At 45.6% G+C, this 24,171-nt stretch overlaps 1 protein-coding gene across 1 annotated transcript in view; it reads left to right on the top strand.

The window, feature by feature from the left end:
* Positions 1-23,866, top strand: part of LOC120732018 (ephrin type-B receptor 4b-like) — a 33,757-nt gene extending 9,891 nt beyond the window's left edge. The window contains exons 2-21 of the mRNA XM_040029401.1: positions 7,602-7,672; positions 7,763-7,905; positions 7,981-8,341; positions 8,468-8,630; positions 12,805-12,960; positions 13,653-13,801; positions 13,888-14,086; positions 14,170-14,297; positions 16,206-16,371; positions 16,460-16,550; positions 16,837-16,892; positions 17,004-17,117; positions 19,007-19,254; positions 19,844-19,990; positions 20,068-20,136; positions 20,610-20,659; positions 20,768-20,867; positions 21,067-21,260; positions 23,030-23,188; positions 23,299-23,866. Of these exons, the coding sequence (XP_039885335.1) occupies positions 7,602-7,672; positions 7,763-7,905; positions 7,981-8,341; positions 8,468-8,630; positions 12,805-12,960; positions 13,653-13,801; positions 13,888-14,086; positions 14,170-14,297; positions 16,206-16,371; positions 16,460-16,550; positions 16,837-16,892; positions 17,004-17,117; positions 19,007-19,254; positions 19,844-19,990; positions 20,068-20,136; positions 20,610-20,659; positions 20,768-20,867; positions 21,067-21,260; positions 23,030-23,188; positions 23,299-23,404 (2,870 nt within the window). The 3' untranslated portion in view covers positions 23,405-23,866. The remainder of the gene's footprint in view (positions 1-7,601; positions 7,673-7,762; positions 7,906-7,980; positions 8,342-8,467; positions 8,631-12,804; positions 12,961-13,652; positions 13,802-13,887; positions 14,087-14,169; positions 14,298-16,205; positions 16,372-16,459; positions 16,551-16,836; positions 16,893-17,003; positions 17,118-19,006; positions 19,255-19,843; positions 19,991-20,067; positions 20,137-20,609; positions 20,660-20,767; positions 20,868-21,066; positions 21,261-23,029; positions 23,189-23,298) is intronic.
* Positions 23,867-24,171: the final 305 nt, after the last annotated feature.

Below are 24,171 nucleotides of genomic sequence, written 5' to 3'. Positions count from 1 at the left end.
CTTACTGAGGATGGCGGACCTCAGGAGGTAGAGCAGGTCATCTTCTAATCAGAAGGTTGGTGGTTCAGACCCTGGCGGCTCCAGTCTTCATACCAAATATCCCCGGGCACGATGCTTACTCCACTAACTCCTCCACTAACTCCACCAGAGAGTGGTGTCTAGCTGCTTCCTTCCAGGAATTTACTGACATATGTGAGTCCTTATGTTGATGTTGTGATTATTCTTCCATCATACTGAGGCTAGGATCATTATTCTCTCACTGATGAATTTGAACATTGTGGTGAAAAAGCAGACGGAAGAAATCTATGGAGCTGAACGGACCAATCACAGCGTTTGCAGCTGTGGCGACGTGCATTTCCATTTCCAGGGAGATGCACGTCAGGTTACAGCGTAGGCTTTCAAAGAGGCTTGCAGTTACAGCACAGTTTTTCCCGCTGAAGCATAAATCTGTAGTAACTCAGCTGAACCTCATACCTTTGTCAGGAACACCTGGACTTTATTGGAACACGTGGGCGAACAGCCACACTGACCGTTTTATTGGAACTCAGCTAATTTGGACCTTTTTATCTCTCAGCGGTGCCTGAAGGAGCGTTTGGAGCAGAAACTGATTAATGACATCAATTTTAATGGGAAGATACCATTCCTCTGTGAATTAATGCCTCCTGCTGATGACATACATGTGAAACTGTCCTCTAACAAACTGAGCTGAGCCACACGATGATCCTGGCTGCAGTGTGATGACAGAGGGAGGCATCCACGGACCCACACTTTGTCCCCTCACCTTTTCCAGGCAGTGTATCCAAGCTCTGGCCCGTTTGATCTGCAGCTGTCTCTGCTAAAGTTAGAACATCCTTTACGGCCCCAAAATCAGCCATAAATCTGCAGTTTTCTCCACATCCTGCACCAAAGTTTCCACAAAAAGAGAACACGTCATTGACGTTTGCAGAATGAAAAAGCTCCATTGTTCTTGTTTGTTGTCTTTTAACAAGACTGAGCAAATGAAGTGACCCTCTGGAAGTACTTAAAGCACCGAGTGCGCGGGGTGTTTCATTAGTGCAGGCTGGTACGATGTGTGGTTTTTAGCCCTGATGTGGAGTCACATCACATGACATTCAGTACAAATCTTAATCTGCACTAGAGTCAAACGTTCGTTAGGTTTCTCTGCTCTTCCTGCACAGCCGGTCAGATGGTTGTTTTTAGATCTTTGAGATTAAAAATCGCACAAAGTTCAGCGAGCAGAAAAGCAGCAACTGAAGCAGAAGAAGGAGAGAGTAAAAGGCAGGAGAAGGAACGAGGAGTCGAGGAATGAGAGAGAAGAAAGGAGCGAGGAGGAGTGAGATAATCGGGTTTATTAGAGAGCAAGTCGCAGCACGAGACCACACACACCAACACACACGCAGCCCGACCGGCTCGTGTAAACATCCCGCCAGCGTTGTCATGGTAATTTCCGTGTCCTCGTCATGCACTCTTATCGCAGATGCACTGTTTACAGCGTGTGTGTTCCTTCCTTTGTATGTTTGTGAGGACCAGAGTGCAGCAGTGCAGGGACGTTTCTGCTGGTCCGAGGATCCAGACCCCAGTCCTCGCAAACACAGGACTCTGTGTGTGTGTGTGTGTGTGTGTGTGTGTGTGTGTGTGTGTGTGTGTGTGCAGTTTACAGAGTCTATATGGATGTAAACCAAACACACACATGCTGAGGCTTTAATTGGCTCAGGCTGCGATGCTGATTAGAAACGCGTGTGCATAAACTTTATTCGTCCTCTGCGGTCGAGACTTGGAGCTCATAACTTCGGCAGCTTCAGAAAAACGAGTTAATGTGGTGGCTTTTAGAAAATCAACAAAAAGGAGACGAACCTGCAGGCTCGGCGATCTCGTGTCACATCACCGCAGGTTTCTGCGGCGTTTGCTATCACCTGACTGCGCATCCAGCACTTAAGTTCCGAGGCCGTATCCCTGATCACATAGCATGACATCACAGCCCCGCGGTGTCAGAGGGAGCGGCGAGGCATTCAGGTGCTGCAGTAGATCAGATACATGAACCCGTGGACATCCTGAAGGGAGGAAAGACGAGAGCATACCAGAGGGGAGTGTCACTAAAACTGCTACACAACCTGAACCCTAAAATTATGTCAGCGGCAAAACCTGCTGTTCCTCTAACATCCCTGCACACCACCAGGCTAAAAATGTCCAACTGCAGTAAAAGTACTTGGACTTTGGCAAAGCCTGTGAACATCTGACATGCCGTCAAATAAAAACACTGCAGATGCTCTTTAGATTCACACAGAGAAACAGAGTCAGGCTTGTATATTTATAACAGACTAAACATAATAATACAACATGAGCACATGTGTATATGAAGCGTATATGAGCTGAAGCGTTTTCTGATCAGTGTTTGCTTAGGTGGTGGAGTTCCTCAGGGCTCTATCATCCATCCCTTTTGTTTTTAAAGCCACTACATGTTTATCACTTTATAAGTCAGTTTGGTTTTATAACTCATAACTCAGGCTTACATTTTGCAGCATTTGAAGTGTCGGGGCTTCCATGACTTACAGGCGGGTGTAGCTGCTAGCTTGTCTGCTAGGCTTCACCTTAGCTGGTACCTGAGCTGGACCTCTGGACTGTTTGTGTGCTCTTGGAGTCTTTTAGAGCATTTCTAATGCAGTTCTTTGACCAATGATATGGATGCTGTGTGGTTAATGGTGAGATTGTAGGATTTTAGTTGCTTGTTACTGAGCACGAAGTCTGTGGATGCAGCTCGATAGCCAGTCAAGCTAGCTGATAGCATAGCACTTGAACCTCTCGTGCTCTAACTGCACTAACATGGCAGCCACACTACTAATGTTGAGACTCAACTCTGTCTCTTGGTTTTTTGTGGTTTCCTAGGATTTATTAGTACAATAGCAGACCCAAAAGTAGAAGCACCGTAAGTGTTTCTACTGCTTTCCTAAGTTTCGAAGTTTATCGGAGCTCCCCGTGAAGAAATAAGAGGCCCGTGTGTGCGTGAGGAGACGCTGACCTTCTTCTCCTGAGCATATCACACTGGCAGAGGTCACATTTTCATCATGTTTTCCACTCTTGGCGTTGGAGCGTCTGCTGCAGCAGATTAATCATCACACAGTGAGCTCTCGACTCGGCGCTCGCTGCTCATCTGTGTCCGTGAGCTTCGTACAGGCGCCCTGAGACACCCGGGGAGAATTACAGACGGCTTCATTCCTCAGCTGCTGCCAAGCAGAACGATGGAAGGGCCGCTTTCCCTTTCTCCACGCTGTAATTACACACACACACACACACACACAGAGTCAGGCGCTCCAACTGTTTAAATCTGCCTGTCGGTTAATTAAAACGAGAAGTGACTGAAGCTATTAGAGCAAATGAATGACGAGACTCTGTGTGTGTGTGTGTGTGTGTGTGTGTGTGTGTGTGTGTGTGTGTGTGTGTGTGTGTGTGTGTGTGTGTGAGACGCAGGCAGGTCAGTGTGTTTTTTCACACCACTACAGATTATTAATCTGGTTAAAGAGAGCTGATGAAGTGTAACTGACGTGGACTCACAGACTCACAAACACACACACACTCTCTCCAGAGCTGTATTTGTGTGTGTGTGTGTGTGTGTGTGCGTTTGTCTGCCTGTTTTGTGAGGACCATGGTTAGATCTAGACCTTATAAGGACATCAGACCTACAAGTGTCCGTTTGAAGGTTCAGATCACAGACTGTAAGAACAGTTTTTCACTTTGAAGCCTGAACTTTGGATGATTTATTCATCCTTCAGTCTGCAGGTCGACGATCCTTTAGAAAAACAATATTTAAGATTGTATGGACGATTCTTTCTTCTTTCTTTGTCTTAAAGCTGTGCGATCAGAGGTTTTAATAGTTAGTGTGGACCGTCCCCCACACCTCTAAAGCTAACACTCATTTTACCTCGTACGCCACTTTAATCGTAAATGGTCCAGTGCAGCTTTAATCCTGGAAATACAAGTATAATATGTGTTTTTCCCCATGATAGAGAAATTCTGCTGTAGTAAATGACAGAAACCTAAAGTGTAAGAAATGAGTGTGTCAATAGTTCTGTAGCTCATTACTGTCATTATAAAACTGAAAGGTTTTGTTAGTTAACACAAAATCTCTTTTTTTGTCTTTTACTTAATTTACTGTGGACCCATCGTATTAAAAAAAATAAAAATATTTCTTTCTGATCTCTTTTAGGGCTGTTCGATATAACGATATATCCGATGACATTCACATTACGCTATCGTTTGTTTCGTAGTGTCACAAATGTGCATTTTTTGTATATTTTTTTCATCGTTTTATATGAAAAAAATACAAAACAACATCTTGTATGTATTTCTTAAGGTTCTCTCTTTCTCTCATATTTAATATAAACACACTGCGGACAGACAAGCGACTGTTTTTATGCGTTGACGGTAAAACCATCGCGTGGCTCCTGCGTCTGCTTGTTTATTTTCCACATAAACATTTCACAATAAAGCTCAAGATCCTGTTGAAATTTGTCTGCTAGGCTTCATTTTAGCTGGTACCTGAACTGGACCCCTGGACTGTTTGTGGGCTCTTGGAGTCTTATAAACATTTCTAATGCAGTTATCTGACCAATGATATGGCTGCAGTGTGGTTAATGCTGAAATTATAGGATTTTATTTGCTTGTTGCTGAGCACTTTGGCCTAAAAGTCTGTTGAAATTTTAAAAAATAAACTGAATCAAGTGAAAGAGTACACAGAGTGTTTACAGATGAAAAGCAAAAACCAGCCAGAGATTCACAGAATTTACAGAAAATGTAAACAATGTGTGATATATATCGTTGCCGGGACGATAAATGTCTTATATCGGGATATGAGCTTTTGGTCGTATCGCACAGGCCTAATTTCTTTGTTGGTCTGTTACTTGATTACTTTGCTGTAGTGTTATTAGCAGAGACAGGGAGAACTTTATTAGTTACACAAAGTGTGAAACGTGAAAATACAGTTAAAGGTCTAAACTTTAATCTAGTGCAGTCCAGCAGGCCAGATTGGAGCTTTAGAAGGCCCGTTTCTGGCCCCTGGGCCTTATGTTTGACAGCCCTGGTCTACACAAGATGCAACCTTTTTTTAACCGTATGCCCTTTGTAAATAAGAATATTATAGTCTGGATGAAGCCAAGTCAAAACAAAGTTATTATATTTTTTTCGGCACAGCCAGCCTGAAGTGTCTTCACAGTCTCCGTTCACGTGGAGACGTTCCTACACGACTGACAAATGTCCTCCGTATTTTGAATAAAGTAACTGTGAGAACTAATCTTTTAAAAAAGCAAATCTGTAATAATAACAAAGGCCAGTTTCCATAATATTGGATTTTATAAGCCTAAACACTCCAGCCTAACAAAAGTCATCGTGTGGGATTCATGTTATTTTGAAAGCATTCATCCATCACAGCCAATAGCTGCAAGCGACACAGACACTAAACAGGAAGTGAGCCACATAAAAATGTAAAAAATGTCAGTCGGGCCTCAAATGTTTCCACGCGCCTCCGCCCGCCTCACTAAGCCGTCACGATGATTTTATTGATGTATTTGTATTATTTTGAAGGCACCTGTCTGTCACAGTCAGCAGAAATGAACAAAGGTGCGTATTAAACAAGCGCTGCTAAAGAGGAAGTGAGATCACATCTCAGAAAACGCCCCCATCAGTGCTTCCAGCTGTGCTCGTGACACGCTAAATTTAAGCTTGCAGCAGAGCGGCGCGCTGATTTATGCAGAACTACAGCACCAAGACGTTTACGTTGTTTGGATGTAGGCAGTAACATCAAAGCCTGAGCTGAGGCCTGTCATATTAAAGGTGGGGGAACACCACCCTCCCGTGTAAATGAGTCCTGCAGCAGTGAAACCAGCACGCTTAGATTTATCGCTCTCTTTCTGCGGCTCTGAGCTCTGACTGAAAACAGAAATCCTCAGAAAACAGCAGCATTAATGTTGCATTTGTATGGGACTACTTTCTGCAGAGGACTGATATGAACGTATGGTGGTTGTGGAGGTCTAAGAGGCTTAGGAAGAGGGGAAAAGTGTGAGAAACGTCTGCATTTTTCACCGTGTGTGTCAGGGTTAAGCCTCCTGAGCCTCTCTCCTCCAACGCTGATTACACACCATCACTCACGGCAGATATTACACATGTGCAGGCATGCTTCGAATGTGTGTGTTTGTCGGGGTGTAGCCTGGTCTTCTTCACCTGTCCTCCTTCCTCCACAGAGACACACAGAGGGAGAAAGAAGCCCTTGTGTTGTATGACCGTCTGTGTTTTTACTTTCCCTGATTGAAGCCGCTGAAAGACCTCCTGTGGGTCGTCTGGCTGAACCTGCTGACTTCCAGTGAAAAATCAGAGCTCATATCAGAGCGCCGCCTTCAGCTGATCTGGTTCTGTTGCTCCGTCTGAGGCCTCCGTGAGTTTCTCTGTCTGCCGGAGTCACCGAGCGGTTCTGATGGTTTCAGGGGTTTGCTGAGCTTCCAGTGGTTGTGGACGCGAGTGCACAAGTTCACGCGGTTTTCCAAACGCTTTTTCAAAAGCTTTCAGAGACACCTAGGTGTTTTCAAAAGAGGTCGTAAAAGACGTGATTTTTAAAAAAGACTTTAAGGAGCTCTGGACACGTGGGATGTTTTCAAAGGGGCATTTTAGTAAAATTGAAGAGTTTTTGCATTAAATACAAGTGTGTTGGAGGCATCTGAGTGGCTGAGAGGCTTTGAGACACCTTGACTGATGATTTGAAGGCTTCAGGCTGACTTTTAGGAGGTTTTAAGCTTTATAAGGTTGGAAGAAGCTGTTTTACAGGTGGTTTGAAGAGCATTTAGGAGAACTTTGGAGGAATTTCTAGGGAATTTAGGGGCCTTTTTAGAGGTTTTGAAAAACTTATAGGAGGCTGCTGGGACCATTGAGTCTGAAAAGATTCCCAAGTGGCATCACTGCTGTTTGAGGAACTTGTTGATAACCTCGAGGGGTTTTACAGATAACTTTAATGCAGTTTCAAAACATTATATTTTATTTTTAAGAGGAATCGAGGGACCTTTAACACATCTAGGCTTCAAAGAACCATCAGGAGGTTGTTGTGTTCTTACATTACCAGTTTGTTGTGGTCATTTGGGCGACTGTTAAGAGGCTTTTCGAGATCTTTACAAGGTTGTGGGGGTCCATTGGGAGTCTCATGACTTGAAGGTATGTTGAGGACCTTAGGAGGGTCTTTTAAAAGGTTTTAAGCAAACTTTTAAGAGGTTTTAAATAACATTTGCAGCTGTTTTAAGAGGTTTGGAAACACTTCTAGGAGGCTGCTGGGATCTTTAAAACGGTCCAACAAGTCTCGAAAGGTCCCAAGTGACGTCAGTGCTGCTTGAGGACGTTGCTGACAAACTCAAGGAGGGTGTTTGAGGAATGTTTCAAGGGGCACAAGCAAGCATGTCGTTGGAGCATTTGAGGGGAGTGTGGTGACTTGCCTGTGGAGGACTACGTCGAGGTTTTAAAGGAGTGCTCAGTAGGTTTGCTGAAGACCTGCAGTGGGATGAACTTTGGGTGATTTTTAGAGGATGTTTTATTTGCCCGGGACTTGCTGACTGTTGCTGTCTGTGTTTCAGATGTGCTGATGAACACCAAGCTGGCCACATCTGACCTAAGATGGACGAGCTACCCTGCTGATGACTCGCAGGTACACATCAAAGCTAATCTGTTAGCTTATAGCTAACACTCTGCATTGCTGTGAATGAAAAGCTCACCTATGATCCGTCTCTGTCCTTAGTGGGAGGAAGCGAGCTCGAGGGACGATCAGCAAAACACTGTGCGGACCTATGAGATCTGCACCATCACTAGCACTTCTTCCTATTGGCTGAGGACGCGCTGGATCCCTCTGAAGGCGGCGACCACGGTCTACGTGGAGATCTGGTTGGTGGACATCACAGGTCGTTGATGTTGATTAACGCGGAGAAACGAATGTAAGCTCTGAACGTGTCGACGCAGGTTTTCCATGATGGAGTGTTCCAGTCTGAGGCAGCCGTGTAAAGAGACCTTCAACCTGTACTACTACCCGTCAGAGGCTGACGACGCCACGCTCACCAGCCCGGCCTGGATGGAGAACCCTTACATCAAAGTGGCGACAGTCGCCGCCGACCACCTGATGCTGCGTGACGCCAGGGGCCGCCCTAATGTCAAGGTGCTGCGGCTGGAAGGACTGCGTAAGGCGGGGCTTTACCTGGCCTTCCAAAGCCAGAGCGCCTGCATGGCGTTGCTCTCTGTGCGTGTGTTCTACAGGAAGTGCCCGCCCCTGCGCCGCGCCTTCGCCTCTTTTCCTGAAACCGTCCCCCACTCGCTGGTGGAGCAGGTAACCATAGCAACAGTGGAGTCTAGCATTCTTGTACATAACAAGCTCACCTTTGAGTTTAAAAATAAAAGCACTGTAACTGCAGCTTTTGTGTCTACGAGCTTTTATTTTGACATTCTGCTGCAGGCTCAGGGTGTGTGCGTGGAGAATGCCGTGACGCCGCCTGGCGAGCAGTCACAACCTCCCAGCATGCTTTGTGGTGAAGACGGGGAGTGGGTAGGACAGCCGACGTCCAGCTGCGCCTGTCGTCCTGGATACGAAGCAGGAGAGACCGACGTACGCTGCAGAGGTGAGAGTGCAGTCCATAAAACAAAAGACCTCCTGTTAGTTTTCAAAGTAAAAGCGTCGTCACTGAGATGGAACGAATGAATCCGGCACATTCGAAGGCCCGAGCCGAGACCTCGGGTTCACCGTCACGACTTGAACTCACTAACAGCTCCGACCATCATTTGTTTTACAAAGTAAAAGCTTCTCCTGCGCGCCGCTTCATTATCAGCACTTAAAATTCTTCGTGGTCAGAACTGCGAGTCCGAGTAAACAGAGAGGAGAAGCTGGAGGCGATTAGAGGGAGAGAGAGCGACGTGTTGACAGTGTGAGAGCGAGCAGAGCAGGGGCCCCAAAGTAAAGCAGGATAAAACTCAGCAGTAATCAGATTACTCTCAGTGTTACAGCTTTACTCAGTAAACACTTTAAATCTGAGGGAAATGGAAACATAAGAAAGTGTTTCTCTTCCCCACCATGAGCTCAGATCACAACGTTTGTTTACATATAACCAGATTATAACCAGATTACAGTCGTTGTCTTACGGCGTGTAAGAGGATTCCTGAAACGTATCAGCAAACAAGGATTACTGTTTCTGTAATCAGCACAGGCATCAGAGGAAGCCGTCACTTCCACAATAAGACCGCAATTGTTTGACAATAGACATCACACTGCTGCCAAACATTACATTTTGTAATGTTTTTATTTATGATTGTTATTAAAGTTATAATGAGAAGAAAACTGATCTTAAGACAAACAATCTGAAATAAAAAAAGCTTTAATTGTTTATATTTTGGTATAACTGTACCTGACTGTCTGACTGTGATACAATATTAGTATTATTATTATTATTATTATTATTATTAGTAATATTAGTCCTACAAATCTTATTAAAGTCAAAATAGTTACAATACAGAAGTTAAATTACTTAAATTACAAAAGGTTTTGAAGAAAAAAGTAAAATGGTGTTGATGGAGTTTACAATAAAGTTTGTTTAATATTGTAACAAAACAGACAAATCTGATGTGTATGTTAATTGTTTCAGCAAATCAGCAGTTTTATTAAAACTTGCAACATGTTGAAAAATAACTCTGTCAACAGTTACAAATAAATGAATGTCTCAGTTCATCAAGGTGATTACAAACGGCTGTTGTGTTTTTATATGAAATTCAACTGAATTTCTAAAACAATGAAAAGAAGGCGAAAATTGTATTTATTAACAAAATTAGTAGAAAGTGAGTTTTTAAAAGTGTAAACGTAATATTTTTATGAAAAACATCCAAAAAATGAAAGAAACTTCTGTTTTAAAGTTATAACGAGTCAAATGTTAAAGTCCTTTAATTAAGAAACATGTAGATTTAATTTAATGTTATAAAAACATTTGTTGCGTTTGAACTGAATATAATGAAAATAAGATGTGAGATTTTAGAGAAAAAGAGTTGAAAATATGTAGGAAACTTTGACCGAGATTACAGAAAAGAAATGATCATTTCTCTGATTCTATCCTGAAAGTCAATGTTTAAAACGGGTTTGTCATTGGCACACTTAGGACACTGTTAACAGTAACTATAGTAACTATTGTTAAGTAAATGACAGGAAGCGGTGTGGGTCACAGTAGAGGAGTGGCTGTGTCAACAAGTGTTCAGCTTCTTACAGTGAGTTTATAATCCACTTTTCACACACAGTCACAAACTGCTGCGCAGTGACTAAAATCACAGTCTGTGCAAACGAAATATGGTTCATGCTGTTATTCATGAAGCTTCACACCAGCTGAAAAACAGAGAAGCACGTGATTATTTGTCATTGAGATGTTCCTTTATTTACTTTTCAAACGTAGCTGAATATTCTGTTACTTTTAGTTTTAAAGTTGAAAGTTTTAGGAGATTTCTAAAATAGTTGTGTTACGCGTTGATAAATTGTTGTTAAAGTATTCGGGGAGTCTCGCGCCGTGCCGGCTCCTTCACGCCGCTCAGGCGTCCTTTCAGAATAAGACTGGCGGTGTGGGGGGATGGTGGAGGCCTGAAGGAGAAAGTTATTATTGAGCTGTCGTTGAAGTCGTGTGCAGCTGTTTACTTTAATGAGTAAGTGAGAGGGGTTGTGGGTAAACTGCAGGAGCAGCTGCTGCGGTGTTTCTCTGGAGGAAACGCGCTGTAATCGGAGTCCGTCCTGCCTCCGCGCTCGCCGCACGTTTCCGTCCTGTTTCCACACTTCCTCTCCTCTCCGCCATCGCCGCGGGATGAAAGCAGAGCGAGGTCGACGCGGGCCGCAGACGGCTTGGTTGTCCAAGTTTCCTGTTATTCTGTGTGAGGTCAAAGGTCAGCTGACTGCGAGCGGGAAGCGCTGCAGCGGCGACAGCAGAAGCAGCGACGTCCTCTGCTTGTCTCTGCTTCTGAGGGAGGGGGAGGGGCAAGAGCCAGGCTGAGTGAAGAGGTCAGAGGTTAACTAGCGCTGCTTAAGCAGAGTGTGTGCGTGTGTGTGTGCTTACACTCGTGCTTGGCAGGGGAGGCCAGTGATGACATCATGGCAGCACTTTCCACATCCTGTTGAAGCCAAGGTCACTTCCTGTCTCTTATTGTCTGTGAGGCTGCACTCCTCCCTTCATCCCTTCATCCCTCTGCGGTGTTCCTGATCCCAGCTCTGAGCATTACTCACATTCCAGGCCACAAACCCACAGAGCCAAACCTCTCTGCTTTCACTCTCTGCTCTTTTTAACATAATCATGTGTTCATTCTTTAATATTTCCTATAAATGAGCCATTTTTAGTTTCCAACCATTTTTAAACCTCAGTGACAGAAATCGACCTCTACGTCACAAACATGTTTCATTTCTAATAAAAGGCTCCAGATGTTCATAAACATCTGTTTGCTGGAGTGTGCATGAGCAGGAGAGGCGGGTGTGTTTCTTTGGGACTGTTTGATCTCTTTCGGGGACGACCACTGACGGGTTTGAGCTGTTTCTGGACGCACTGAGCTGCTTTTACTGCTTCGAGGTTCACTGTCATGTTTGAGTGGAACATTTGCTTTAGTTGGGACTCGCTGGCACGCCTGATACCTTCATTGTTGGTTTTAGTCCCATTGTTCTACAGCCTCGTCTTTGGCTGCCGTGTTAGAGCCTGAGGCCAGGAGGCAGCAGCCTGTGTGAGCTCTGATTAACAATACAACAGCTCAAATCTTCTCTGACTCAAACTGGTTGTGTTCAGACAACAGGTCACATTCAATGTTTTCACAATTTGTAGAACTAATTATTACTAAAAGCTCTTTATAAATGCAACTGCAAAGCAGTGTAACTACATTTTATTGCTTCAAAATAATGTTCGCATAATATTCGCGTTTTGGCTGCTGTCACATCAAATAAAATTCTGGAATTTCACACAAAAATGGAGCCCAGCTGTCTTTTAGTCCAATTAACCTCACAGCAGTTTATTATTGGTCAGATAATTGTATTAGAAATGCTCCAAAAGGCTCCAACGGCACAAATACAATCCAGAGGTCCAGTTCAGGCTGCCTGCCACAGAACCCACATCGCTAATAATTTAAACTTTAATCCTTTTTTAAGCCTAACCAGTTTAAACAGGTGCGGTACAAAAAGAGTAGACTCCCCCATAGATGAAGCAATAAACATCCAGTGCATTTACAAGCAGAATTAAATGAAACTTAATTAAAAAGTAGAGGACCAATAACAGAGCCCTGTGGAACTCCACCACCTGTGAGAAAACACTCTGATGTCAGCTCTGGTTTCTGTAACGCACATTAATCTGAGCTTTTTACTGCATTCAGAAAACAGTTGTTTGGATGTAAAACGCTTCAGGTCATACCTTCAGAGGCTTATTATACACGTGTAATCATGTTCTTTTTACTTAAACACCCTGCTGTTCTCTGCACTCTATGATTATACCTGGTCTATTGTTGATATAGGCCTCACTCATTAAACCACAACACGTCGCTCTGTGTGTAACTGAATCTTGTTATTTTTTATATCAGGTTGTAAACATGCTGTAGAGTTGAAATTTTAACATGGAAGTCTATGAGCACTGGCACGCTGCTGGAGCCCCTAGTGGACAATAGAGGAAGTGCGGTTTTTGTAGCGCTTCTGGAGATCTGATGTGTGTGCACATGTGGGTTCAGGCTGATGGTGAAGGTGGACAATCCCATATGTGTGTGCGCTTTTAGAGGTGAATGCTAATTCTAAGCCTTTGTCTCCAGCCTGTCCGTCCGGTCATTTTAAAGCCGAGTCAGGACCTGTTGGCTGCAGCTCCTGTCCAGCCAATAGCAACACAAGAATCCCAGGCTCCGCCTACTGCCCGTGTCACTCTGGTTTCTATCGAGCCGACTCGGACCCGCCGCACAGTGCCTGCACACGTAAGTCCCTCTGCTTTTCATTTATTTTTCTTTATTATTGTAATTTCTGACAACACTGAAACCTCTTGTCCTACATTTCCCATCATGCAGCTGGAGAGTGTCTTTCACTAGGAACTCGCCTCTAGTCTCCACAGACTGACGTGATGTAATTTGTTATTAAATAATCTGGAGACCACTTTAAACTCTGTGTAAACTCTGGACCACAAACACACACACACACACACACACACACACACACACACACACACAGGGCTCTTTGCCAACAAGCCTCCACGCCTCTTTAAGTACCCCGACCCACCCCTTTAACTACATCCCCTCAGGCAACAGCAATTAGGCAAATTAATAGGCTCATTACCTCTTTGTGCTTGTGTCCGTGTGTGTAATGTCGAGGTCTTACAGGTAACGACTGCACACACACACACACACACACACACACACACACACACACACACACACAGGTCTCAGGTTACTCTGATGTTTGTGTGGAGGCAGGAAGTTCTTATCTCTCAGCTCCTCCATCAGTCTGCAGACAAAGAAGAAAAACTCATTACGCAGGAATGAAAACAGGCCGCCTGACTCTCAGGTATCAGCCGGCCTGAGAGTTGCTGCTCAGGGAAAAAAACGTAGATGATGTTGAGCGTCTGACAGGTGATACTCAGCAGGCACTGACCTGTGACCTTTGACCTCCGCAGAGCCTCCCTCGGCTCCTCGCTCCCCGGTGAGTCAGCTCAATGACACCATGGTGACTTTGGAGTGGAGCGAGCCACTGGACCGCGGAGGACGACATGACCTGACCTACAGAGTCCTGTGCTCCACCTGCGGGCCCGCCACTGCCACCAAGGTACGCCACCGCCATCTCTGTCACCATTAGCACCAGTCTGAGCTGTCAGATCTGACCCCGCCCCTTTTCTTCTTTCTCCTCTTCAGGTCACTTCCTGCTTCCCATGTGGCGACAGCGTTCTTTACCGGCCGGCGCAGAACGGCCTGACCCAGCGGCGTGTCGTCGTCTGGGGGCTCCGCCCACAAACAAAGTACATCTTCACCATCCAGTCGCTAAATGGCGTGTCTGCACTCAGCCACTCAGAGCCAGCCTCCAGCAAGCTCAACATCACCACCAGCAGAGATGGTACAGATACACACTACATTACCCAGAATTCTTTCGTGCACACAAACGTAATGATCAGTGAATGATGGTCTGTGTTTCTGTAGTTCCTCCTCCAGTATCTGGTCTGAGGAGGGTGGAGGCCTCAGAGAGCAGTCTGTCTTTAGAGTGGAGCGTCCCAGTTGTGCACAACCAGTACAAGATCCTGGACTACGAGCTGCGCTACAGCCCTGAGGTATACACACATGCTGGTTTTTCTGTGTTGCGAGGACCCTCGTTAACGTGCATCACTAGGACCTCTATGCTAAGTTAACCCTGAAGTAGGGCTGCTCAATTAATCGAATTTTAATCACGATTATGATCTGGGCTTTCAACGATCATTAAAAATGACTGAGCCGATTATTAGTCCCTCCCTCGTGCTTTACTCTCGCGCTGCTCCGTGTGGCAAATCGAGCGCACCTCTCTGCATTTCGAACACGCGTCACAACAATTAAGAGGACCCAAGGGAAGCTCGGAAAGCTAAGCAGAAGTTATTTGGAGAGGAGAGTGACTGCCGTTGGTTGAAAAGAGAGGTAAAAAAACTTCAGTGGTGTGGAAACATTATGGGTTCAGTCAGACGTGGATCAAGTAGACACAGTGTGTAAACTTTGCTACGGTGTCGTAGCTGCACCACAGAGCAACACTGCAACGTTCACTAAACATAGATGTTTACATTTTTCATTTATTTCTTATATTGCAAACATTTGCACTGTTATCAGTATTTGCACACTATTTTATATTAATTTTTAAAGTCACTATTCAATACATTGTTATTGTTAACCCGAGCAGCACGCTCCGTTTTGTGTAACTTTTTTTAAATCCCTGTAGAACCGGAACCGTGTAAGCTAGCGCAATTATTTGTTTTGCATATGAAACCGGAGGAGTTGTACTTACATCTTATGCCATCAGCTTGTCCTCGGTCACGGTTTCCTTCCACATAAAGCTTTGCAAAAACTGCATAAAAAGCACTTGCAGCAACAAAAACATAATATTCCAGAAACACGCTTTGCCGATCCGATCAGCTGTTTGTAACACTTGCTAGGTCCATCAGCACGAACTATAGCATGTCCGCCATGACCTGCCTGAAACAGGAAGTGACGTCATTTTCGCAGAAAATGTAGTTTTTTACTTGTAGGCCTTATAAGCATATACTGGTGTTTTTAAAAGTCATGTTTGACTCTATGCATTTCTGAATAGTTTCTGGGATGCTTAGAACTCAAATTGCACTGCTGGAAATAGTTTATTTTGATGCACCTGCTGTTTTCTTTGCAAATTTGCATCATAGGATTGTTTTTTTGTTTTTCCTGCAGTATATAAAAATTGGTGTATCTCCAAAATAAAACTATGAAGACACTCAAAATAAATTTCCTGTTGTTGTAAACTATTCTTTGCAACTTTTTTGTATTTAAAGTTTTGAGGGATAAACCTCTTAAATTTCTCCAAGTAGAAATATATGTAAAAAAAACAAAAACGACTTTTAATTTTTTTTGTAGTTTATTGCACTTTTTCGCAATGAATGTAATTACTATGGACTTAATGCATACATATTATTAAAATATGGGCTATAACAGTTGTATTGTTGTATAGCAACTTGAAATGCTCCCACAAACGGCACTACAGCATGTAAAAATATAATATAAGCTCTGGCGGACTTGGTTCTATAGTAGGTCTTAAAGGGTTAAATAAATATCGTCAAATAATCGAGATCTCAATTTCAGTGAAAATAATCGTGATTATCATTTTTGCCATAATCAAGCAGACCTACCCTGAAGTTAACCTGGGCCCTGAGTCCATGTGAACTTCAAACCGAAGCCTTTTTTACGTTCTGTCTTTTAGTGTGTGTTTATAAAATATATCTAAAATTCCAAGAGCGTTACTTTGTAAAACATCCCATCTGGTTTTAGCAGGATTATCTTTGTAGAACTGGGTTTGGTTCTGTACTGGAGCGAATGTATGTCTGCATATGTTAACTCTCACACACACACACACACAGATTATAAGTGCAGATTAGATACGTTGTTTTGTCCTGTGAGGACCTTTGTTAATGCGTGTCACTATGACTCCTGCGTTACTCTAATGCCTACTCTTAACGTGTCCTTATCAGGATGGTGAGGAGTCGGTAGAGTGGCAATACGTGTTCAGCAGGTCTTCTTCTCTGGTGCTAAATGGGCTGCAGCGGGCGACGAGATACCGGGTGCAGGTCCGCGCTCGCTCTCAGGCCGGTTACGGCTCATTCGGTGCCGAGACCGGCTTCAACACGCTGCCTGACGGTACGAGGTCGCATGCTATTACATTTTCTTTAGAGTCTGAGAGGTGAGAACATTGAGATTCACTCCTGCGTGTTTGTTTCCTGGGTAGGTGTGTCCCAGCTGATGGTGACTGGAGTCTCGGCCTCTTTGGGGATACTGGTGCTCGCTGTGGCGGCCATAGTTGGCGTGTTCTGCTACCGGTGAGTGCGTGTGTTCAGGATGCACCCTCCCTGCTCCCCTCTGCAGAACAATAGAACACACTGACCTCAGGTTCACACACACACACAGAGCAGGGTGGGACATGTCGACTATATTAAGATGGAGAAACTCGACACTGTGAGAGCGATGGCGAGATACGGCGAGATAATCACATTCCTGAGAGAGCGACAGAACAAAGGATGTGTGTGTGTCTCCTGAGGAAACCAGAATCCCGCAGCTGCTCTGAATCTAAACAGCCGTCTGTACCTGTCTGTCTGTCACCAGGAGGAAGAGGAGCGCGCACATCCACGACAAGAGCGGCCACTACCAGATGGGCAGAGTGAGTCTGACAGCCAATCAGAGACAGAGCTACAACTCGGCCAATGAGCCAGTCTGATACAACGGTTTTAAATGAACGCGGCCGACTGACGATGATGATTGTGCTGTTTTTGTAGCGATGAAGGTTTACATCGACCCGTTTACCTACGAGGACCCAAATGAGGCCGTGAGGGAGTTCGCCAAAGAGATCGACGCCTCCTTCGTTAAGATCGAAGAGGTCATCGGAGCAGGTAACCCACACCTGTGTGTCTGCGTGGTGTAAACTTCTGTCACGGGCGAACTCCGCCCTCCAAGCCATAAGTTTTTGATGAAATTCTCATCAATCAGACCATTTCGGGTATTTTAAAAGAAACTGTGAATGCTCAGAGAGTGTTTTTACGAGTCCAGGAACCTTTTGAAGGAACGTCTGTGCAGCTAAAGGTTTTAGAGACGTCAGCCTTTTTGGGAATGCCAAAAACCTTTGAATGGTTTCGTGATTATTGTAATAAGTAAATCATTAAAGATTCAGGAACACATTATTAGTGGATATGGTGGAGTATATTTTGGGAATCTTGAGGAATTTCTCTGGGATCTGGAAGCATTTGTGGATGCTGTTCACCTCTGGAGCTTTGTTAGGGAGTCTGCACGGAGGCAGCAGCACGACAACAAAAAGCCCAAATATCTTCTGTTGTTTCTGAAAAGCCAAAACAAACTTATGGGTCTTAATAGGACTTTTATTTTGTAAAGTCTTCCAGATGTGTTTGTGACCTTTGACCCCCTCGAGAGCGGAACATTAACTTTCCCATGATGAGGCGAAGCTGTGTTCGCACTAAAAGAAAACATCAGATGTCATTTGTTCTCCGTCATGAACCCTGTTTTATTAAAAGTAAACACGCCACGTGCGCGTTTGTGCGTGAGTGTGTGCGAGGGCGTGAGAGAGCGTGATTGATTGAGTGTGTGTGCAGCTACTGTAACAGTAGTGCTCTCAGTGATGACATTGGTGAGATGTAACTGGATAGCGGTTGCTGCGGAAACAAGGGTGCAAACTTTTCACCGCCGGCTGGCGAGCGCGCTCAGACACACACGCAGGCCACATGTGCGTGAGTGCTGAGGGAGGTGTTGACGTGCTGGTATGCGCTAATGAGCCTTAAAGGAACATTACACCCCTCCAGTATCAATAACACGAGTCCTCTTTATTGAGTAGATATGGGGCTGCGCGGCGTCGAGGGTTCGGCCCTGCTGCGATTGGCTGTTTTCAGGTGACCGTGTGACCTCATTAGTTGCTCTGACACGTGGAGTCCCTCAGGGTTCTGCTGTGGGTCCTCTACTGTTTCCGTCTTCAAAGAACGCAAAGATCTGCCTCCACTTAGGGAAGCTTCGTTGCCTCCGGCCGGCGTGGACTCGCTCTGCTCTCACCTTAGACGACGCTCAGCGGCAGGTCTGTGTTTGGATTCTGGGGCTCTGCTGTCAGCCGATCTCTGCACCTCCAGATTTACATCCACCTGAACCTTTTTACACTCACTTTAAGCTCCACCTCCACCCTCTCATTTCCCGTGACCCCGCTCTGTCTGATTGGCCAGCATCCCCTCAAACCTCCTCCAGCTTTTCTTACCTTTACCTATTAGAGAAAACGAGATATGAGGCTGTTGTCTTCTAGCCTACAGGTGGAGGTGAATTTGGCAAGGTGGCTTTTCTTTTCTCATATTAGATATTTCTATGACATTAAGCCTGAAGGAAAACAAACACCTGGGAAAATACACCTGTGGAACGTCAGGTCATTACATTGTTGTTATGACTCGGCTGGATACACCTGGGCAGGAGTATGACTGTTTATTTTTACATTTGCTGTCATAACCATAGCCAATGTTACTACGTGATCTTTCATCACCTGCCCATGTGATTGTTTTTTAACAAAAATAACACCACCTCTGTGTTACCTTCCCATTTCCTGAATCAGGTGAGGACAGGTGCACAGACAGTGTTGTGTTCAGTATATCTGAAATCTTTTCACGTTGCAGTTTTATCATTAATCTGGGGATTAAATTTGAATAAATTATCCCCAGTGAAATACAGGTGTGTTCTTCCATTTGAGTTGTAACTATTGTAAAAGTAATGTAACCTGTGCCGTATACCTGTACAGGTGAGTTTGGCGAGGTGTGTCGTGGTCGGCTGAGGATCCCGGGCAGGAAGGAGAACTACGTGGCCATTAAGACCCTGAAGGGTGGCTACACGGAAAAGCAGAGGCGGGACTTCCTGTCGGAGGCGTCCATCATGGGACAGTTCCAGCACCCTAACATCATCCACCTGGAGGGAGTCATCACCACTTCCTGCCCCGTCATGATCCTCACCGAGTTCATGGAGAACGGGGCGCTCGACAGCTTCCTGAGGGTGAGAGGGGGACAGTCACAGACCAGCAAACCTGTCTGACCTTTTCCCTGTCTGACCCTCTACCTGTCTGACCCTCTACCCGTCTGACCTTCTACCTGTCTGACCTTCTACCTGTCTGACCCTCTACCTGTCTGACCCTCTACCTATATGACCCCCTACCTGTCTGACCCTCTACCTGTCTGACCCTCTACCTATATGACCCCCTACCTGTCTGACCCTCTACCTGGCTGACCCTCTACCTATATGACCTTCTACCTGGCTGACCCTCTACCTGGCTGACCCTCTACCTATATGACCTTCTACCTGGCTGACCCTCTACCTGTCTGACCTTTTCCCTGTCTGACCCTCTACCTGTATGACCCTCTACCTGTCTGACCCTCTACCTGGCTGACCCTCTACCTATATGACCCCCTACCTGTCTGACCCTCTACCTGGCTGACCCTCTACCTATATGACCTTCTACCTGGCTGACCCTCTACCTGTCTGACCTTTTCCCTGTCTGACCCTCTACCTGTATGACCCTCTACCTGTCTGACCCCCTACCTGTCTGACTCTCTACCTGTCTGACCGTCTACCTGTCTGTTTTCAGATGAATGATGGCCAGTTTACCACCATCCAGCTGGTGGGGATGCTGCGCGGCATCGCAGCAGGAATGAAGTATCTTTCTGAAATGAGCTACGTCCATAGAGACCTGGCGGCTCGTAACATCTTGGTGAACTCCAACCTGGTCTGTAAGGTGAGGGTGTGGCCCTGCACACCTGTCCGCTCGACTAATCTAAACAGATCTGACAGTTGTGGTTTTGTGTTTTTCAGGTGTCAGATTTTGGCCTGAGCAGGTTTCTGACTGAAAACTCGTCAGACCCGACGTACACCAGCTCTCTGGTGAGTAACTGTCACAGTCTGTCTCTTTATGATTTCTGATATCCTTATCTCAGACACAAAGGCCACACCCATCTGCTGTAAGGGACAGCCAATCAGAATAAAGTTGGCTTAAAGGAAAGAAGATGAAAGGGGCTCTTTGAGACAGAGGATGGACTGGGGGGGCTGGTTTCAGATAAAGGTTTACTTTGAACTGTGAATCGTGCAAAGCTGCTCAACTCGCATGTTGTTGCTACAAGTTGAGTTTTGTCTCTGATCATGACAGCTCTTAACAGGAAGTCTTTTATTCATCAGTAGATGATGAATGTTGTCTTTAAGACCTTCATCATCAATCACGTCTGTCTGGTTGGTCTTTCAGCTCTGTTTTGGTTCTGCTGGAGATCCTCAGGGTTCTGATCCTCTGTTGTTGAGCATTACCTGGGTGCTTTTATTGTGAAATTCGGTTATTACCTGACTGATCCAGTCTTGTTTTTTAGGGCGGCAAGATTCCCATTCGGTGGACGGCTCCTGAAGCCATCGCGTACAGGTGAGTGCCAGTACTGCAGGCTGGCGTAGTGGATAAAGGCTTCCTCTTCTTATTGTTGTTATAGTGTTCTGTAGATAATCATTTGATGAACTTACTGTCTGATTGCAGGAAGTTCACTTCAGCCAGCGACACGTGGAGTTACGGGATTGTCATGTGGGAAGTGATGTCATACGGGGAGCGACCGTACTGGGACATGAGCAACCAGGACGTAAGGAACAAAGTTATACATTTAAAACTTGATTGTTTGGAGGTTCATGGACGTGAAACTACGACTGAATCATTAGTGCTCATTTACAATAAAAGAAGCTGAAATTATTCCAGCAAAGGTGTCCAAAGCTGATGGTTAAAAAAGCCGTTTCATCAGAATGACAGAGTGCTCACTGCCTCTCACGCTTCTGCTTCATCAGGTGATAAACGCCATCGAGCAGGACTACAGGCTTCCCCCGCCGCCGGAGTGCCCCGCCTCCCTGCACGCGCTCATGCTGGACTGCTGGCAGAAGGAGCGAGCCAACCGGCCGAGGTTCTGCGACGTGGTGGCGTCCCTCGACAGGCTGATCCGAAACCCCACCTCCCTGAAAGTGACGCACCCAGAGGCACAGAGGTGAGGCTCGATGAAGGAGAGGGGGAGGGGGCCGGAGCCGTGGAATGTCATTCAGGCACCAGCTGGTGGGTTCGGGGTCAAAGGTCAGAGTGTGGCAGGGAGACAAAGGAATGTGGGGCAGCCAGCTGTGTGATTGACAGCTGTTTACACAAGCAGGTGCACATTCCTGGATTAAAACTCCAAATGAAGCCGTGTCCTCCTGACTGTCCACCTCCTCTTTCAGTGAAGGAACATCAGAGACACGAGGAGGAGGATGGAGATCAATGTCAGATAAGAATGAGATTGTTTTAACGGCGAGAGCAGAGGCGGCGTGCATGTTTGTGCTTTCTGAGAGGAATAAAGTTCCTGTAGTTTGTTAGCAGCAGATAGTAAAGCAGTACCACGGGTGGAGCAGCCGCTCCTCGTTCTGCTCCGCAGCCTCGGGGGCTCACTGTGGGTCTTTCAGGTTCTGGTTAAACTGTGCAGACCAAACAGGAAGTTAAGTTTCAGCTCGCCTTACGTGCATGAGTTCAGTTGCTGGGTATTTTGGAAATTCACAAATATTTGCCAAAGGGCGGAGGAGGAGTAAAGTGATGCAAGAATCTCAGTGCGAGGCTTCTGTGACACAGCGCGAAACTATTTTTTCTCTCTTTGCCAAAGTGGACATATTTTCACTTGCACGAACACGTATGTGGCACTGTTGCCTGGCACGGATTTCAGGTTGTTTTGAACACACCGTGAGAGCAACCCTCCATAGCAGGACGAGGACCTCCACCTGAGTCCAAGAGGTGGAGCCAGGTCCATCCACCACAGCAGCTGGCCAATCTGCCGAGAGAAATCGGAAAACAGGAAACCTCTGGGATCGGTGGTTAGCAAGGACTGAACTTTCAAAATAAAAGCAGGACAAGTCTCCTGTATAATAAGTTGAAGCAGTGATGCAACACTGTAAAGAAAATAATTTAATACCATAAAACCATCAGACTGGGTGTAACATGTGGTGGAAACCAGCAGGGATGATTTTATCCTGCTGTGTGACACGATCCTTCCTGATGTTCAAAGTAAAGTCATGTGCTTTGGATACAACATGGTAACATTTCTGTCACATGAACACAAACGGTTTCACATGACTCTGGGTCTGTCTTCTCCATCATCATTAAGTATGGGTGCCTTATAAAGCAGACGTTTCAGCCGTTTGTGTGGTCCGAAGCTTTCAGATGCAATTCCAAACAATTCTAACATAATCATCACAGCAAATTAATCTCAGACTCTGCACTTAGATCAGGACTGAAAGTGTGAGGCTCGTTGGAAGAGCTGACAGGAGAGAATAGGCAGGTTTGGAAACTATCTGAGAAAACTCACAAGACCAACGTCCCAGCCTGGAAGTGTAAACTACACCATCATGGTCGGAGAAAACCAAGTTGACCATGAGCTCCTATTCTGGAGTCTGTCTGACAGCCAAAGCTGGGTCATGAACGGGATAATGATCCCAAACACAGCAGCTCCTGGGAAAACTTTCTCCTTTACACCAAATTACACGTCTTTGATTTTAAGACTGAAAAAGGGGTTAAAATGTAAAGCTTAGCAGCATATTTAAGACCTACATGTCATTTTAAGGGTTTCGTGGCTTGAAGCCAGCACGCTCTGCTTATTTTAACCATAACAGAGCAGGAGAATAAATCTCGCGCTCACATATTCATGCCACATATTTTATAGGCTGCAGGTCTGAACACGCTGCTCTAATAATGACTCGCTGAGGAATGTCATGGTTCACATCTGCCCTGTCCTTTCAGCCTGTCCCATCCTCTGTTGGACCAGCGAGTCCCGCCTCCTCTGTCGGCATGCGGTTCGGTCTCCGAGTGGCTCCGAGCCATAAAGATGGAGCGCTACGAGCAGAGCTTCCTGCAGGCCGGATTCACCAACCTGGACATCGTCTCGCAGCTCAACACTGAGTAAGACACTTATTCTTTCTGTGATTGGCTGCCTGCCAGTCATCACTCAGGGAAAGCAAGCTCTATATTTTTATTTATTTATTTGCATCACCCTCTTTCTGTTTCCATAGAGACCTCCTCAGAGTGGGCGTGACCCTCGCAGGGCACCAGAAGAAGATACTCTCCTCCATCCAGACGCTCAGGATACACAAAGCTCCACCCACCATGCTCTACTGACCAATCGCAGCCTGGTCACAGCACAACACTCAAAATGACCCTGACGCTGTCCACCGTTGTACCCGATCCAGCCAATGGGAACGCTTTACAGCCTGAAACACTAACTGATGCAGTTTCAACCAATCAGAACGAAGGAATGAGATGACCGTTCTTTGGCGGGCTGGTTGAACCTCAGGATTTCTATTGGCTCGTCTCGCTGAACCACATCCCAAGGTTGCTTGTTTTTTTAAATCCACTCTGAACAGCAGAGCTCACAGAAATCAGCCAATCAGCATCCAGCACAGAAAGGATGTTGGAAGACTTTGGAAATTATTCCTTATGTGGACTCTTCTGATTGGATGTTCCTCCACTGTAAAGACTAAGCTCCGCCCCTTGCTGGGAGCATAGCTTTCCCAGCCTGTTTGATGGCTGGATTTCCAGGGCAGGAGGATTTTCCACTGAAGAAACACCAAGAGAGAAAAATTACAGGCAGAAAATGACTAAATTCTGCTGGAAACACAAGCAGGATACTTTGGTTTGTACTTCCTGTAGAAGAAACAGACCCTTTGCAGGATGCTGCCACTGTGACCACACAGACCTGAGAGCCTTTAAAATGAGCCGAACGGGTTTTACGGTGACGTGGCCGGTGTTTGAGTTTCTTCAAGCAGGAATCTGAACACACGTGTTTCTGAAGGACATCTTGGGAATGTGGGACATGCGGGAGGAAATGTCACAGGAATTCCAACGCACCGGTTGGTAATCTCCCTCTCAGTGGGATTATTTCCACA

The sequence above is a fragment of the Simochromis diagramma genome, unplaced genomic scaffold (assembly GCF_900408965.1).
Source record: "Simochromis diagramma unplaced genomic scaffold, fSimDia1.1 OVJJ01000395.1, whole genome shotgun sequence".
In the NCBI taxonomy this organism is placed as follows: Eukaryota; Metazoa; Chordata; class Actinopteri; order Cichliformes; family Cichlidae; genus Simochromis; species Simochromis diagramma.
This window is presented reverse-complemented; position numbering and strand designations above follow the sequence as displayed.